The sequence below is a fragment of the Callorhinchus milii genome, unplaced genomic scaffold (assembly GCF_018977255.1).
Source record: "Callorhinchus milii isolate IMCB2004 unplaced genomic scaffold, IMCB_Cmil_1.0 Scaffold16, whole genome shotgun sequence".
Classification (NCBI taxonomy): Eukaryota; Metazoa; Chordata; class Chondrichthyes; order Chimaeriformes; family Callorhinchidae; genus Callorhinchus; species Callorhinchus milii.
The window spans coordinates 8,953,885-8,972,506 of record NW_024704757.1 but is presented as its reverse complement, the minus strand read 5'-3'; the positions used below and the strand labels follow the sequence as shown (position 1 = coordinate 8,972,506).

The following is an 18,622-nucleotide window of genomic DNA, read 5'->3' as shown; positions in this document are numbered from 1 at the left end:
GGACGGCCAACAACGCATAGCCCCAACACTGGATTGGAGTATCATTTTAGACTATGGCATAATTTAGACTAAGACCTAGTGTGGGGCTTGAACCCACAACCTTCTGACTCCAAGGGGAGATTGCTACCAATTTTGCCAGGTTGACACATGAACGTGTGCATTTGGGGAACACTTTTTGCTAAGACACTTCCAAAAGCGTGATGTCCTTTTAAGAAATGGGGATTGCATATACAACAGTAAATAATAATCCTTGCATTTGAACATGATACTTTATTCTGGTGGTGGGGGGGAAGGTTTTAACTGTCAAATTGAAGAAAAAGATTGCAAAGTGGGATCAGTCCTCTGTCAAAAGTAGGAACGTAATAAAACAATATATATATATAAAAGAATAATAATCGCCTCCTAATCGCACAGGTAGTAACGGGAAAACTCCGCAAAGCTCTTGGGAGACGTTTCAACGTGAGAAGGTGCAGCGTCAAATGCCAGGAATTATACATATATATATATATAATATAATCCTGTAGTTCAGTGGTTAGAGCACTCGCTTTGCAAGCGAGAGACCTGAGTTCAATTCCAGGCAGAGGGCGAAACCTTGGGCAAGTTTCCTTACTCCACACAGAGCCTAATAATAATCCCTCCAAAACCAAAAACAATAATAAATTGGTCATTTTCAATCCACGACTGTTTGTGGGACATCGCTGTGCGCAATTGGCTGCCGCGTTCGCCCACAAATATACAGTCAATTCACTTTACAGTGTGTTCTGTGAAGCGCTTTGGGACGTCCTCCCGACGTGAAAAGCGCTGTGTCAAATGCGAGGATTATTATTATTAGTAGTAGATATAAAATATATATAAACATATATAACATACATTAAAAAAAATAGGCAGGGATGGCAGAATCGTTGTGATTGTGTGTGGCTCCGAGTGAGAAGGGCGAAAGCAAATATATGTCAAACGCAATTGGTGGGGGAGTGGAGGGGGAGTGAGGATTTCGAAAACGCCGCGAGTGTCCCCCCGGCCACCGTGTGTGAGTGTGTGTGCGCGTGTGTGCGCGTGCGCGAACGTCCCTGTCCCTGCGCGGCTCCCGTCGTTCGGCTGCCATGGCAACGCGGGCGGCCCTGGACGCGGCCGCCGCGCCGGTGAGACGCGCGGGAAGATGGCGAAGGGAGGAGACAAGAAAAAGCCCAAAAAGGGCAAAGAAGAGAAAGGCAAGAAAGGCAAAGACGAGAAGGAGCCGCAGAAGAAGGCCAAGGTGTCGGAGCCGGGCCCCCCGGCGGAAGAAGCCGAGCGGGTGATGCGGATCGAGTCGATCCGGGACGAGTCCGAGAGCAGCCTCAAGGGGCACGCGGGCTCCGAGCAGCAGGTCACCCCCGCCGACGACGCGGCAGCTGGCGTGGAACCGGGCGTCGAGGAGCCGACCAAGGAGGTCACCGAGCTCCCGGTGCACTACAACGAGCCGATCCTGACCAAGCTCATCGTGCAAAGGTGTGAGAGAGAGAGAGAGAGAGAGAGTGGGGGGGGGGGGGGGGTGGTGCTGGGCCTATGGGGATCCTTCCCCGTTTATCACCTTTTTTTTTGACGTCAGTATTATTATTGTTGTTGTTACTGTTATTTACTATATCAACGCTTTCCAAGTTTCACCCCGGGGAGCGGGGGCAGGAGAGGTGTCGGTTGCTCAAGCTTGTTCCACTTTCCCAATCAGAAAATGTGTCTCTCTCTCTTTCTCTCTCCTCTCCCCCCCCCCACCCCCTCACCCCCCCCCCCCCACCCACCCATCAACAAGTATGTGTTCCCATGAAAAGTAGCATTCCCCACGTTCAAAATGACACAACGCCCATGTTACCTGTGGAGTGTTTTTGTTTTGGTCAGTTGGGTGACCTCCTTGACACCTGCCGGAAACCCATCGCCCGTTGCTTTAAGAGTATCCGAACCAAACTGAGAATTCCTTGCCTCCCGCCCACACGCGGAAATACCAGAGATAGGTTGTTGGAATGGAGTGCGCACTCTCTCCCCGGAGGGACGCATCCTTCTTACCTAATTCCAGAAAGGTGTGAGTTTACTATGAAATGAGCAGATTCATTTCCATGGATTAAAAGGAGCCCTTCGTTTTCCAGCTATGAAGGAGAACGTATTCATGGTCTATATGAGGGTGAAGCTGTTGCCAATTTCCAAGAAGGCCATATTTATCAAGTAAGTAGAAGAAAGAGTGTTTTGTTCGGCATTTAACATCAAAGTACAAAGTCATTTTTACTGGAGTTATGATTGTCAAAGGGGGCAGAAAACGCTTTTTGATAGGTCAATTGCTGGGTCATCATGGGCCAAAAAGCAGAAGATTCTTGTCAAAATCGCAGTGGTTTCACTCAGCTCTTCATTCTTTTGAGGTTCATAAAAAGTTTTTTAAAAAATCTTCCTTGGGCAGCCTCACTTTTGTAGCGGATAGATCCGTGCTGACTGATCCATGCGTAGTTTGCTGGTCTCAGCATTTATAGTCATGTCTTCAAATCATCATGATCTCCTTTGTGAGGATCATTATTAATCATGATATTTTCCCACAGGGACAATTTTCTGAAGGCCTTATGCATGGCAGAGGAACATACATATGGAACACCGGACTGAAATATGAAGTAAGAGAATGCAAAACTATATCTACGTTTTCAATGTGATTTCAAGTGAAAATGTCCATTGATCGGCAAACTGAGAAATTATGAGATTAGTGATTTTAGAAATTAAAATAAGTCAACAGTATTCATTGTATAAACACAGAAATCGCTGGGAACACGCAGCAGGTCCAGCAGCATCCATGGAAAGAGGAAAATGAGTTAACATTTCAGGACTATGACCTTTCGGAAGAAGTATTCATTGTACTTTTGTTCTCTGAATATAACCAAATAAAGGTTTTCTATCTCAAACATTAGTGCTGTTTCTCAGGGTGACTTCTCAATGAATGTGCCATCAGGAAATGGTTTGTACACATGGCCAGATGGTAGCACCTATGAAGGAGAGGTGTGGAACGGAATACGTCATGGAAATGGGACTTTCCGAAGTTCTGATCAAGTCATCTCTTACACTGGGCAGTGGGATCAAGGCAGAAGACACGGGAAGGTAAACAAACTTTGATTTAATTATTTATTCTTAAACTCTTTAAAAGATTAAGCCTGTAATTAGCTTTAAAATTCAGAGAGCTTTTTCAGCCTTACAGAAAGCGTGGATTTTTAGAATCAAAGAATCATTTGATTTAGAATCAATTTAAAATGGAATTCAACATATATCACTGGAAAGGATTTTGCAGCAGATTACTGTTTGCGATCTAAGCCTTAAAAAGTATAGTTTGTCACTACTTGACTTACATGCCAAATTTTCTCGCTGATTCCAGGATTCAGCCATGATCTTATTGAATAGGGGGGGGGCACACTCGAGGGGCCGAATGGCCTAATCCTTCTCCTAATTCTTATGTTCTTATGACCTGTCTTTGGTCTCTTCACCTTTCTCATTTGATGTTGACAAAGCCCCATTTGACCTCCAACTTGAGTTTATTGACTTGCAATGTGATCCATTGCTTGCGTAGCAATTCAATTCAGTGCCGCTTCCCAGTTTTTACGCCTCTCTTAATGAATATACCTTTCCAAAAATAAAGGCTCATGCCCAGAGGATGCTTGGGCTGTTTGGATCAACATACATATGCGAGGAGACATTTTCTGTGATGAAATTCAAAAAATCAATACATAGATCTGTGATGACTGATGACCACCTTAAAGCAGTACTCCGCATTGGAACAACGGAGACGATGCCTGACTTCAATTGTCTGGTTAACGTACATCAGCGCTTTCATTCTTCCCATTGAGTGAGCTTCTCACATTCTCATCAATATGTGAATATCGAATAAATGTCTGCTCCATGAGTTATTTTTATTTAACCTAATTTTAATGAATGTCAATTATATGGACCTTATTTTATGCATGTACAAGTGTAAGACTTGATTTTGAGCTATTATTAAGCATTTGCATCTATATTAAGTGTGTGGCCCGTGAAGCTTACCAAAACTCGTGAAGTGGTCCGGCAGCCAAAGTAATTGCCCACCCCTGCTGTAGAGGTAAGATTGGAGCCCAACACATGTTGATTGCTATAACTTGTTTTAGTAGTTGAAAATCCCAATATAAAGACAGGGCAAAGAGATCTATTTTTATGATCAACTTAAGTCAATGCCTTGTGTCAGATCGGCTCACGCTTATCCCTGTGTCAGAAGCTTGTGGGTTCAAGCCCTGCATTGTACCTTTGGGCTCGTAGTCTGGGCTGAAACTCCAGTGCATTGCTTGAGGAGGTGCAGTTGAGAAGTTTAAACCAAGGATCTGTCTGTCTGTTCATGTGGAAGTTAAAGATCCCATGGCAGTAATTTGAAAGGAAGATGAGTTTTTATTTAAGCAGACTTGACTGTTTGCTGTAATGCCTCCTCCTTTGCATATTGTTGTCATCTTGCTTTCCAGGGCACTGTGTACTACAACCGAGAAGGAAGCTCATGGTTTCAAGGTGAATGGGTGAACAATGTCAGCGAAGGCTGGGGTATAAGACGGCAAGTATATTTTCAAGAATAATCATTTGTAAGGCAAAGTCACAGTCTTAAATGTAAACGATTTTTTGAAATAAGAATAGGCAAGTTTTTGTTAACACTTAAGATGGGAGGGGGGTAGTCACACAAAATAGTGACCTATCTTTATTTTTTGTTCAGAAGATTATTAACATGTTGGGAAATTCCACTGCATTTATTTCAATAAACAAGAGTTCATTGCCACCTCCATTGATCGATACCGGTTACCCGCATTGATCGGCACCGATTGACAAAGTTTGTTTTCATTTGAATTTTTGTACTCAACGTGGTGATGGATGCGGAGAAATGGAATACATACCCAGGTCACGTACAGCATGGCCAGATGCAGAATACAGTACAACGCTCTCTGAACCTGGATGGGTGAGAGTTAGCACTGAGGAAGGTGTCGCACTGAACTTGTTGTGACGTGGTACCTGCAGTTTCCAGCAGGGGTCGCTAGAGAATGGGGAAACATGGCTGATTTTTCACCACATCCACACGTGGATATTGGTCAATTGCCGCACCAGCACCGAAGCCCTATCTGCTGAGAGCCGCTAACCCAGCGGAGGCAGGATTCAATCTACAGTCTTTCTGAACAAGTCAATTTTTTTAATTCATCTAAATATTTATATTTCACAAATTTGTGCAGATTTAACAGAATATTTAATCAGGTGTTAAATGAAACTGCTCCACGAAGCGAAGGAGCTCCATAATGCAGTGAGCCTGTTTCTACAGGTATGTATCTGGGAATGTGTATGAAGGCGAATGGAAAAATTTTAAACGTCATGGGGACGGCACAATGAGATGGTTTTCTACCAATGAAGAATACACGGGACAGTGGGAAAATGGCATTCAGGTAGGACCCTCTTTCTGGGGGGAATGAATTCATACATTTAGTCTTAACAAGATTGTTAACATGGAAATTATATGACCTATTCCTTACCATAATAATAATCGTTAAACTTGATACAATGTCAAAATATCTCCAAGTACTTCACAGGTAATTGCTGTCGAATATAGCAATTGTGCAGTTGTCGCGTCATAATTCCTTTAATTTTGTCAAGATTTTCTGCATGTAAACAGAATTTGAAGTTTGAAACTCGGGAAATGTTCCTTCATGTGTGAGTCAAGACAGTCAGTGTCAGCTGCTAATTGACTGTAAGGGGCATTGTAGTTGAAGCATTATTTTAAATATAATTTGCTGTTTACTATATTATTTTCCTATTGAATCCTTTATTCAAGTGTTTATCTATTGATTATAAACTGTTAGTGACAAAACAGTTAAGAGTAACATTCAAATTGAACTTACATTAAAAATGTTTCAATGTTGTGGATTTCAGTTTAGAGAGTTCACGTGATCTAATAGAGAAAGTTGGAGAAGCTCTCTCAGCATTTTCTTCTCTTTCAGCATGGCTTTGGCACCCAGACTTGGTTACTGAAACGAGTGCCTGGAAGCCAGTATCCTCTGAGGAATGAATACACTGGGGAGTTGGCGAACGGACTCCGCCATGGTCGTGGCAAATTCTTCTATGCTAATGGTGCAATTTATGATGGGCACTGGGAGTTAAACAAGAAACACGGTTGGGTAAAGCACCTCTTAGACCATTGTGTTTTACATTTCCTTTATGTCACTTTGTTTTAAACTTACTTTCTTAAGAGGATTTTTATTTTCTTCTGTATTATTTACATATGTTTTGTACTCTGCTGTCATTCTGTGAGTACTGTTTTAGAAAAAGATCACTTTTGGAAAACTTTATATAAAAACAAATCCTTGAAATAATTCATTTCCAGCATTGTGGACTTTTATGTTCGTGTAGGTAAACATACTTATTTTTAATCAGAATTCAGTCCATTAAAAAATTTAAATGGAGTCCATTGCAATGATTTTGGAAACCATGCATTCACATTATTCTCTGTACTGCTGCATGGTTGATATGGAAATCATATATTTTAAGGGTTTACATATAAGCAGTAAGACGTTTTTTTTACCTTCCACAATGTCAGGGGAAAATCATCTTTAAGAATGGACTTATATTTGATGGTGAGTTTTCTCAGGATCGTATGGTGGAATTCCCTAGTTTTTGGATGGATGGAATAAGCACACCTGATCTCAGTGAGATACGAACCCATTCACCACTTGAAACTGGTAAGAGGTGTTATCATGCTTAGGTGTCAGACTGTTACTGTCAGTCTGGTGGGAACAGTTTTATTTTCAAAGCTTTTTATAATCACATTCATCCTCTCCAGATTTATTGTACTATATTCTTTTTTGCTTATTCTATTGTATTGCAATGCATTCTCTTAAGTACTTCTGCTGAATATTTTTTNCAATAAAACTAACAAAAAGGAATGAGAAGATTAATGTTGGATTACTGTATGTGACAGATAAGGTCAAAGTAACTGAATTTTTTTTTAAGGTGGTATTGCAGCTATCCTGCAGCATAATGTGGAGCTTGACATTTCTTCACTGTTGGAGAAGATTCCAATTGCTGAAAGAGAGGAAGAGCTCATACAGGTATTTCTAAAGTCTGAAAAATTACTGTGTGTATAATCTGAAGCAATGTAAAAACCATTGTCTAGTTATGCTGCATTTAATAGTTGCTTAAAAATAAGTGCAATAATATACCATATAATTGTGCAGTAATTGACATGAGTATAGAAGTCTTACCCACATAAATTTCTGTTTGTTAAAGTAATCTATCATTATTTTAAAAAGGAATTAAATAGATGCTTAAAAAATAATTTTAATGGGTATGGGGAGCCAGTAGGTAAACGGGATTAAGTTGGCACGTGGAGAAAAAACACCAGTGCAGGCTTGGTCAGCCGAATAGTCTATATCTGTTCTGCACCATTTTATAATTCTAGACATAAATCATATTGGTACATAAATTGCAAATATATAACTTAAAGCGTAGAAAGTAAAATTCCACCAAACTAGCAATGAACATCACTGTTTCCCCTTTCCCCCCTCCAAAAAAAAGTCACTGTTTTTAATGGTCTAACTTCAGTACAGTCATATATTCATCACTCAGATCAGTAAAATACTGAGAACACAAATTAATTTCAGATTGATCTGAATATGGGATCTAATTATTTATAGAGTTTACTGCAGTGCATGTAAGATGCTTCCGATGAGCTTATGGAAGTTGGAGATTTCAGCAATATTGCAGGAATCTTATTGTGCAAGTACAGTGTAACTATATGTGATTCAGAGAGAATACCATGCTCTTGGCTTGTGCTCAAGGCCGAAACCTATTAAAATGTTAAGGTGTGTTTGTATCTTGGAGCATGCTTCAGTGTGAGTTATTCTGCATAAAATGTAGAAATGTAACAGCAAATTTTAATTTTCCTTGAATGATTCAGTGTATACTTTTAGTACAGTATTGGGGTCCTGTGTCAAATAGCACTGAACAATTTGCTCATACATGTTTTAATTCATAAGCGATACTAAGATATACTTTACGAGAGAATAATGAACCTAGTGAACAGGCTCCCTAGGGAGACAGTTGAAGCATTGATTCGTTCAAACACAGATTAAATAGTTTTCTTTTATGAAGTAACATTATGGGATATAGTACATAGGTAGTTCGGGACATATGTGCATGCGACTGCCAGGCAGGTAGAAGGCGAACTAGATGGACCTTGGTCTTTTTNCATCTTTCCCTTGTATTTCATCTTATGAATACAAGGGAAATAGTGCAGCTTCTATAATTTTGTGCGCTGATAATTTCACAATAACAGAATAATATAAAAATCTTGAATTATGCATGTGACATAAAGTATTTCATTAAAATTGAGTAATAGGTGCCTCTGATTTTCAAATTAGTTTTTCTGTGTGTAGGTGAAGTATGCCATTCTCAGACATTTTACTGAGTTGAAGAGAATGTACGGGTTTTATAGTTGTCTGGGACACGAACCCTCAATCGACAATACCTTCTTACTGAACAAACTGCAGTTCTGGCGTTTTCTGAAAGATTGTAAATTTCACCACCATCATCTGACAATAGTGGAAATGGATCGGATTTTTTATGGTAAATGAAATGTCATCGAAAGAATAAGCCAAAGTGTTTTTTTCTTCAAGTATTGAGTTCAAGGAAGTCAATTGGCTGCCGTGTTTCGCCCACAAAATATATAGTCACTCCACTTTACAGTATATCTTGTGAAGTGTTTTGAGACATCTCGAAGAAGTGATAAGGCGCTATATGAAATGCGAGTCAGATTGGTGACCGAGCGCAGTTCCCAAGTTCACAGTCATACGCTTGAGCCCTATTGCACCAGTGTGAATTTTCCCACTTCCTACAAAAGCTGCCTCTTTGATTGAGTTTGCCACTTTAGTGCCAAATTGCGGGTGATTTTATTTGAGTGCTATAGAACCCCACACACCAGGATGTGGTATGTCATTGCCCAAACTCACTTCATATCCATTTGGACTGTGTTGTAATCCAGGTCCCAGAGGTGATAAAATGGTGCTTTATTAACCTAATTCCTTGTTAATTTTGAAGGTGTTTCACTCTAACACATTATTTTAGGCAACATTTCATGTTACCTCCCCCCACCTTCCAGTACTGCACTGGAGTGTCAACCTAGATGATAGACTTACAAGTTGTGCTGTGTTAGAAATTAATAAGAAAACGCTAAGCATTTCCCCTCAAAAAACCAAGGAGTCAAGCTGCAATGTTTCTACTTATTACAGAAGACTTTGCTGCGGTGGAGGAGATCCATTCACCCTTTGAAATGATGCTGCTGCGGAAGTTTCTGAGTTCTATTGTCATCCTTGGATACCACATCTACTACAAAAAGCACGAGTAAGACATCGCATTTGGTTTTGAGGGGTTTTGATAAGAGTAAATAAGGAGAAACTGTTTCCACTGGCAGGTGGCTCGGATTTAAGATAATTGGCAAAAGAACGAGAGATGAGATAAGAATTTTTTTCGCAACGAGTTATGACGATCTGGAAGGCACTGCCTGAAAGGGTGGTGAAAGCAGATTCAATAATAATTTTTAGAAGGGAATTGGATATATACTTGAAAAGAAAAAGACTACAAGGCTATGGGGAAAGAGCGGGGGAGTGCGACAAATTGGATAGCTCTTTCAAAGAGCTGGCACGATGGGCTGAATGGCCTCCTTCTGTGCTGCAGGATTCTATGATTCTATTCTATGATTTCTGTCACTTTCAGACAAATTGCTGCCAAATGTAGTTTTTAAGACAAGATTAACGTGATGACTAAATTGTCATCTTGTAGACTTTTCTACCTTTACTCACTCCGTATGTCTCTTGATGTAATAGAATCGTTTGCAAAGACCAATTGCTTGCTGTTGATCTGTAAATTCTATTGACGTGTTATTGACTTATCATAGTCTGGCACATATACAACAGGAGATGACACAAAAAAAATTTCAGGCAAAAATCGAAGGCCATAGCCTTATAAGATTGATTGATGTGCAATATTTGGACTGATTCCTGTAAAAATATTCTGTGTTGCTATCGCTGCTTTTTACTTTAATCTTGAGCTGTTCTGACCTTTCTCACAGTAGTGATACTCTTTGTTTCAGAGGCCCGGGACCAATTCTTGTTGACTGTTTTAACAAACTAATGGACAACAAGATTACTCCTTATGCGTGCAGTGTTAGAGGTATGCCCAAATTGGATTTCCCAATAAGTAAATTAAATACTATTAGTGCCTAATGAGCTGCTGTTCTTTGATTCCTCTATAAGGAAAGGCTATGAAATGGGTAGGAGTGAAACCAAGAACACCTTTAAAGATCCATTGGACATATGGTTATCTATAACAATAAAGCCGAAATGTCTATATGTGTGTCTGTCCGCCAAGACAGACATCCCATGTTAAAAGAGTATATTGGTTGCCAGATCTCTCAGACAATGAAAGGTTCAGGAGAAAACTTGTTCTGTAATTTGTGACCATGTCTTTCTTCTCTGATGATGTAGGGATCTTGTTCCAAGAGCACCGCAAAACTTTGATTGCATTGGACTATATCAATAAATGCTGGAAGATATACAGTGTCTATTGTAGACAAAACCACAAGCCACCTTATGATTACACCATGACAATGAGGCACTTCTTGTGGATGCTGAAGGTACACTTATTAATCAGACCTCCTATTAGAAAAATAAACTAAAAGATCAACATTTTGGGTGATTAGCATGTGACTGATTGACTTTGTGATCTCATTATACAGTTCTACATTAAGGATGTTCATAATTGCAGATTAACAATTAGGTTCACTGTTACGAAGGTCCATTGAGTAAATCTGAAAGATTGCAGGTTCAAATCCAGGTCCATGCTAACTTAACTGACCTCTGTTGCCGCAGCAGTTATGATGCATCGCCCCTGAAAATCAGCCAGGACTCCCACTCCTGATCACTATCCATAAGATCCCTGCTGAAAGGTGCACATGTGTAGAGGTTGGGTGAGGACAAAATTGGCCAGATTCCTCCCCCCCCACTGTAGTCATGTAGCCTGTCAACATCTAAAGGTTAACACATGAATAATGGCCGCTTGGGGAGATACTGGAGGGTGCTGGTTCTAACTGCACGTGCAAGTCTAATAGAGGATCGTTTGGATAATGAATAGGACTGATTGATTTCCTCCCAGAATTTCAGGAACATTAAGAACAATTGTGGCACTTCAACTGACGCCCCAACTGAGATCAGCTAACTTTGAACAAGCCAGAAATTGAACCTCGGATCTTACTTGGGTCTGTGTCGTTTTGTGTTACATTAGTCCTTTGCCCACTGTATAATTGTCCTAGATACATTATGGGAGCCAGTGATATAGTTTAACTGAAAAAGTGCTTTCCTGACTAATGTAATGCCAGTTTATATTAATAATCTTTTCATTTGATATTATGCCTTAACATGTGGTTGACACATCTCACAGCACTTCACAAGATTTTATTGTGAAGCTTTGTGATTGTGTATTTGTAGGTAGTAGACAATTTGCACACAGCATTGTCACACTAATAGCCATGAAGTTAATGATCAATGTTATTTGTGAGGTTGTTGGCCAGGACACTGGGAGAAACTCCCTTATAATATAGCATATAAAATAAACCAACATGGCTTGGCTTATTGTGTAAATAAATCCTTGAATAGCATTTATTCTGTTTTAATGTTCTTTTCTAACTGCAGGATTTAGATCTCCTGAGTATAGATTTAACCCCTGGACAAATTGTGAGATTATTTTCAGAGGACAACCCTGCAGTGTCTAATGGCCGTGACTTTAACATGGATCTGGAGGTATATCATAAGATCAGAGTGTGATACAAACTTTAGTGATTTAATGGGTATAGTCACTTTCCTATAAATGTTTAGTTAAATAAGAACCCATATTCCATAATTTGTGTTAAAATAAAGCCGATTGCGTCTTTTTCTACATTTTCACCATTTTACCATTTTATTAAAAAAAGTTTAAAATGTGAATGGTAAAACACTAAATACATTTCACTACAGGTAGAATGGTGTAGGAGTCACAGTTTTATTTTTTGGCTTGGTGGGATGGAGTCAGATTTGAACCAAGGTAAAAGCGGTAGCCCTAGAGTGAAAGTGGTATTTTAATAAAAATAATAATATGAGTGAACACATGAATAATTAAGTTTTGGAATACTTTGCCTGACTCAGGCTGCTGACTCCGTTCAAATAGAATCCAGCACTAAGCTGTGCACAAAAAGGTAGAAAAAAAACTCATTGTTATTTTGGAACTTTCTTTAGATAACGTTTCTGGAATTTATGGACTCCCTGCTCGGCTGTGCAGTGATTTACGTAACTAAGGATGTGATCAAGGAATCTGAAACACCTACAGACCTGAAGAATACTTTGAGTGTGGTTACAGACACAGCTGGAATAGCTGGAACTTGGGAGCAGGTAATGAGATGGATATCTTATTAAAAAAAGTGGGTATAGCTGATATGTTCAGATCAATAATTTTCAACTCCTATAAACACGTGATAATAATAATAATACTAATAAAATTCCTTGCATTTCATATAGCGCCTCATCACATCTTCGTGATGCCTCGAAGCGCTTCACAGAATATACTATAAAGTGAGTTGACTGTATATTTTGTGGGCGAAATGCATGATGTTTGGAAGGCTGGATATTGATCATTCATTAATGATCAATGTTGATTAATAACAATCATTAGTTACTGGTTCTTCTCCCCATGTTCTTTCCTGACTTGTTTAGCCGATTATTTCCGTGGGAACCAATAGCTGTCAGTTATTTTGGGCATAAAGAGCTAATTACTGTGTGAGCCTATACTGTGTGTCAGGTCGTTGATTGACCATAATTACATGAAGACTGAACTAGACTTTGTAGTGCCACTGCTCTGGATGAGATCAACTAACTCAAGCGAATACGGATCTATACCTCACAACACACAATTTAATCATTCAACTGTTGTGCAAAGGGAAGATCTAGTCGGAGGATAGATAAAAAGGCTATCTAAAAGCAATTTTCCGCCCATGTGGGTATTTCTTCGACATCCTACCTTCTCCAAAGAAACAATGAATATATCAAGTGAATCTGTTCAGAGCTCAGAAATATTTATTGAAAGCTCCTTAATTAAATATGTGCATTGTGTATTAGTCTGGCTCAGTTGGTAGCCCTCTTGCCTCGGAATCAAGAGATTGTGGGCTTGATCAAGCCCACGTCGGGATGTTGAACTCAAATTGTCTTCACTGACAATCCAAACCAATGCAGTAATGGGAGTGCTCTACCTTATTAGAGGTACTGTCCTTTGCATGAGGTGTTAAACCTATTTATTAACCTATTCGGGTGAATATGCCTGCTATATCAGCGCTACCATTTTCATTCAGTCGATTTTGAACGTGTGAGAAATATAAGGTGAGAATCAAAATGAACTATTGTTTTTTACTAGGATGTCGAACAAAATGTTCCTGAAACTAATCAGAGAATTTCGAGTGGATCCAGCATCCATAAACGAGCGTCCATTGACAGTTCAAGGAGATCTGAGGTTTATCTAGAACCTTTTTAATAATATATTGGCAAAGAAATATGATTGTAATTTTATAAATTGCAGTGTTCTTTCGTATTTTATGCATCCTCATGTGGTTAGCCCACAAACTGGTGATAGATGAATAGTTGACTGCTGATGTGGGTGCTTGAATTGACCTCGAAATCATCCATGTGTGACTGCCTGTGTGAGTCACACACGTGTGTGTGTGTGTGTGTGTGTGTGCATAGATGTAGACAATATAGGATGAAATGAACATTAAAGGTTTAGTGCTCATTTCATTCTATATTAAATGCATTAAATGAGCATTAAAGCCTTTAATTACAAACATTACACACAATTTCATGTCCTCTTTCTATAACAATTTTTTTTTTAAATATTGTTTCTTTAGTTATTGAGAATGAGATTGTCAGACGATGAGTTTTCAAAGGTGTTTGGAATTCAAGAAAAACATTCTGGAATCCAATCCAGTATGAAACCCAATCAGGGTATGTTCAGCGGGTGAAAATACAATTGTAAACACAGAAAACACTTGAAACTATAATGAAATGTATTTAGTGTTCTACTATTCATATTTTAAACTTTTTTAATAAATAAATAATCTAATGGTAGAATAGTGGGGAAAGTTGGCCCTAGTTTTCTTCACTGATTTAGTTGGTAGGACACTCAAAATTAGATTGGAAGTTTGTGGGTTAAAACATTACACGTGATTACAAGATCCCGTCTGCCTGCTCAGGTGGGCATTAAAGATCCCATGGAATAATTCGAAAAAAGAAGGGAGTTTTTCCCAGTGTCTTGGCAACAATCCCCTAAATAATATTGGGCATTCACTTCATGGATGTTTGTGGGACATTGTTGTATACAAACTGGTTGCCGTGTTTGATCACAAAATAGTCACTGCACTTCACAGTATATCCTGTGAAGCACTTTGAGACGTCTTGACAACGTGATAAGGCGTTATATCAAACGCAAGTAATATTGTTATCTATATCAGGAGATGTCCTCTTCAAATGTGCTGTATCAAAAGAAAGGAAGATTATTTATGCAGGGAGAGGGATGGATTTTAAAATAATCTTTACCTACAAAATACACAGTGTCCACTTATAGCAAATACTGGGAAGTATTTTGAAATGTTTTCCCTATGTGAAATACGTTGTATCAAAATTGCTTATTGTTTATTATTATCCCTAAAAAAAACAGATTGACTTGTTAGTAGTTTTATAGAATCTAGTGTTGTACCTCATTCCTTTTGATGTGTTTAGATTCCAGTAGGCCAGGTACAGAACTTCTGAATTACAAGGAAGATGATAGAATGCAAACCATCTTGGAATCTATCTTGATAATGGAACCACCAGTTGTAGTGGAAACGAATCGCAGTTCTGAGTCTGTGGCACAATCAGGTGAATAAATTAAGGCTGGTCTTATTTCCATGAGCAACATTTTGCAAAGTGCCTGTTTAAAGTCTGCAGTACTCAATGGGACAAGGCTCCAACTATAACTTTCAACAGTAATTGGGAGTGAAGAGTTTTCGTAAAATAAAAGTCATATTCTTTCAGCTTCACAACTGGGTTTGTAACTTGCAATGTTACCACCGGTGTTTCCCACTACAACAACAGGAACGAATTACATTTGTACAGCCTGGCTATACATGCTTGGATGGTCTCTTCCAAATTATTTTGTGAGGCCAGGGTTATAGCCGCTTGCAAGTGTTAATAGTCAAGAACCCGCAGGGCACATAGTTCCAAAGGGCTGCTGGATGTTTTGGCGGGCACAATTGTGGCAATGTGGATTACAATATCTGGTTTGTACCCTGCGAGAAATCAGCATATTTATTCTGAACGATACATGTAGACCAAGAGAAAAGAAAATCCAAGCCTTTTATTCCATCATGTACCTCACATAGCTTCCTCAAGACTGGTTTGTTCCATCCATAGTCTATGTAGGCTTAGTCTACAGCAAACGCCTTGTTTTGTGACCATCAAATCTTATGACCGTTTGAGAGAAGATATACTGGGATGAGGTCCCAAAATGTCTGAAAATAAATGAACCACGTGAACCTTGTAGGCCATCCAAGTTCGATCCTTGCGAAGTTGTGTGGAGTTAGCTAATCTGAGCCAGAGTGGCAATGAGAATAGACAGTCATCCTCAGTATTCCCAGAAGAGGAAGAAACAGCCAAGGTATTAATAATCAGTAATGCCTGCTGTAAAATGTTCACGTGTGGATGTGAGGTGGGTTTGACTGTGACGAGCACTCCCTAACCAACACTCAGGGCCTCACCTAGTGCCTATTGAAATAGTTCTTACATTATAAGTCATTAATAGTTTAATCAATTTTCTTTTCTCCTATGCTATTGTTTTCAGACAAGCAAACTGAAACCACAAATGTGTTTGAACTGTGGTTAAATCAGATTTACATTTTCTTCATGAAGAAGCTATTTCCTGCCTATGACTGCAATGAAGTTCTCAAAGTGGAGGCAAAGAAACTTAAATTGCGACAGAAAGAGCTGGATCACTTGGCTAAATTAAAAGTATCGGAACCAACTAGGTAATGTTCAAGTGACTAAAACAAATCTTAATTCCGTAGGATACTAATCCCTTCAAAAAAGATAATTTGGTCACTCACTGTTTGTGGGACACTGCTATGCGCAATTGGCTGCTGTGTTTCACCCACAAAATACACTGTCGCTACACTTTCAGTATATCCTGTGAAGCGCTTTGAGGTGTCTTGAAGACGTGATAAAGCGCTATAGCAAATGCAAGGATTATTATATATTCCTAACCAGGTAATTCCAGCGCCATGCTGGGAGGAGATTGGATTAATTTTAGAAGGGGTCCAGGATTTAACTGAAGTAAATCTTGTCTGGGATGGGTAGATATCTGGCAAGTAGTGTTCCCAGGAAAGAGAAAAATACTTTTAAAAATGTATATATTATTTATGTGTTCATATATTTTAATCACTTCCCAAAGATCTATCTACCTTCTGCTTAAACATCGCAGTTATTCAATCTTTTGTGTCTTTCTGAGGCAGCGCATTCCACATTTTTGGATATCTGTGAATAAATAATATTCCCTATAATAATAATCCTTACATTTGATATCCTGGTTGTTAAGTCAGTTAGAGCATTGCTTTCTGGGGGTAATAATCCCTACAACAAAAAAATCGGTCACTCAATCCATTGACTGTTTGTGGGACACTGCTGTGCACAATTGGCTGCCACGTTTCACCCACAAAATACAGTCAATTCACTTTACAATATATTCTGTGAAGCAATTTGAGACATCTCAACGACATGATAAAGCGCTATATCAAATACATATTACGTGTTAGCCTGGAAATGCTTTCTGATCTCAATTCTAACTGCGCAAATTTTAAGATTCTGCCCCTTTCGTTTATGATCTCTCCTCCTGAGGAACTAGTTATCCACTATTTAGTTATGCTTCATTCAGTAAAATGCTATTGACAGTGCACGATTCCTAACATTTACTCCCAGCGATACCTGACTTACTAGCTAGCATTAGCATTTAGATTCGTAGATTTTAATTGGTCCGACTGACTTTTGAATGTACTAGTATGTTACTGTATCAACATTCTTCATACAATAAGCTTTTAGATGTTGCATTTCAGAATATGCAGCATTTCCTTAGTGAGTAGTAATGAAGGCATTTACTGACACGTAAACTGTCTTAAGTTCCCCACCATCTCAAAATTCCCTACCTCTCATCGGTTCTGGAAAGTAACAGGTAATGTGGCATTCTTACTTACATGCTTCCAGCGCCTTGGGATATCCTCCTCATGTGATATAAATGCTGTATAAATACAATTTGTTGTTACAGTGTGTGCGAACAAGAGAACACCACCAAACAAGAAGAGGAAATTAAAGTTTTACGAGAAACCTATTCCCCTGAGCAGAGTGTGGAAAATGGAAACACTCCTCTACCAAAAAAGGAAAGCCCGATATCTAACACTGTATCTGGCACCAGCAAATCTGGAGTAAACAAAAAGAAGAAGAAATCCATTTAAAAACCAAGCAGTCTTGAAATTGAGCCGTTGCTTTTCATTAAAAGATAATTCAAATAAAAAACCTTTTATTGTTTCAGCATACTATTGTTTTACCTTCAATTCATATGTGAAGGTTCCAAAGTATAGAAACTATGATATTTTCTACAAAATGCAAAATACTGCAGATGCTGGAAATCTGAAACAAAAACAGAAGTGGCTGGGAACACTCAGCAGGTCAGGCAACAACTATGGAGAAAGGAAAGTGAGTCAACATGTTTTGGATCCACAAAAGACGAAGGGTCTTGTTCTGACGAAGGGTTGTGGACCCGAAACGTTGATTCACTTTCTTCATAGATGCTGCCTGATCTGCTGAGTGTTCCCATGATATTTTCTACCCTGGTTTAAGAGCAATTCTCAGATCATTAGAAGAAATGGCATTGTTCTGCCACTAAAGAAATGAATAAACACTATTTAAGTAAAGGTTAAGTAAAGTTTCACGTCAAAGTTTAGCGTTTATTAAATGTGGGAAGTTAAAAGGTTATTTAACTTTACAATTATTATTATCTTGTGATTTGCCTTTGAAAACCAGAGCTGATAAACCTTTTACAACATGCAGATAATGAACACTAGAGGTCACTTTTGCATATCGCATTGCTTTCTGATGCTTTTTTGCTGTTTCTCTGTTTTGCCACAATGTTAATTTTTTCATTTATTTTAAAGTGTTTTAAACCCCTCAGATATACATGTTGATATTACATTTGATAAGCACATTTCACTCGACTTTCAAACTCAAGCATTGTTACACTTTTTTATTCTCAAATGCCTTCATGTTTTGAAATCAAACCTCATAGCATAAATAATAATAATTTGATATAGTGCCCCTGGAGTACATCTCAAAGCGCTTCACGAGATATGCTGTAAAGCATATATATTGTATGTAGAATTTCCTGCTTTATTTCTTTTGAACCTTCCAGTCATGTTACATTTTTGTCTGATCTTATGTTCCACACTGCCCTTTTTTTATGAAGGACTGCTGTTGAGTGTAGG

At 38.8% G+C, this 18,622-nt stretch overlaps 1 protein-coding gene across 1 annotated transcript; it reads left to right on the top strand.

Moving 5' to 3' along the window:
* The first annotated feature begins 1,106 nt into the window (after positions 1-1,106).
* Positions 1,107-17,647, top strand: rsph10b (radial spoke head 10 homolog B). Its single transcript, XM_007893571.2, has 20 exons — positions 1,107-1,485; positions 2,115-2,190; positions 2,556-2,624; positions 2,929-3,102; positions 4,482-4,567; positions 5,318-5,438; positions 5,991-6,167; positions 6,587-6,728; positions 7,000-7,097; positions 8,424-8,613; positions 9,276-9,387; positions 10,136-10,215; positions 10,530-10,678; positions 11,733-11,840; positions 12,312-12,464; positions 13,480-13,575; positions 13,967-14,063; positions 14,838-14,975; positions 15,937-16,120; positions 17,410-17,647. Exons 1-20 carry the CDS (start codon positions 1,157-1,159, stop codon positions 17,594-17,596), a joined length of 2,766 nt encoding a protein of 921 aa, XP_007891762.1. The 5' UTR covers positions 1,107-1,156; the 3' UTR covers positions 17,597-17,647.
* The last annotated feature ends 975 nt before the right edge of the window (positions 17,648-18,622 follow it).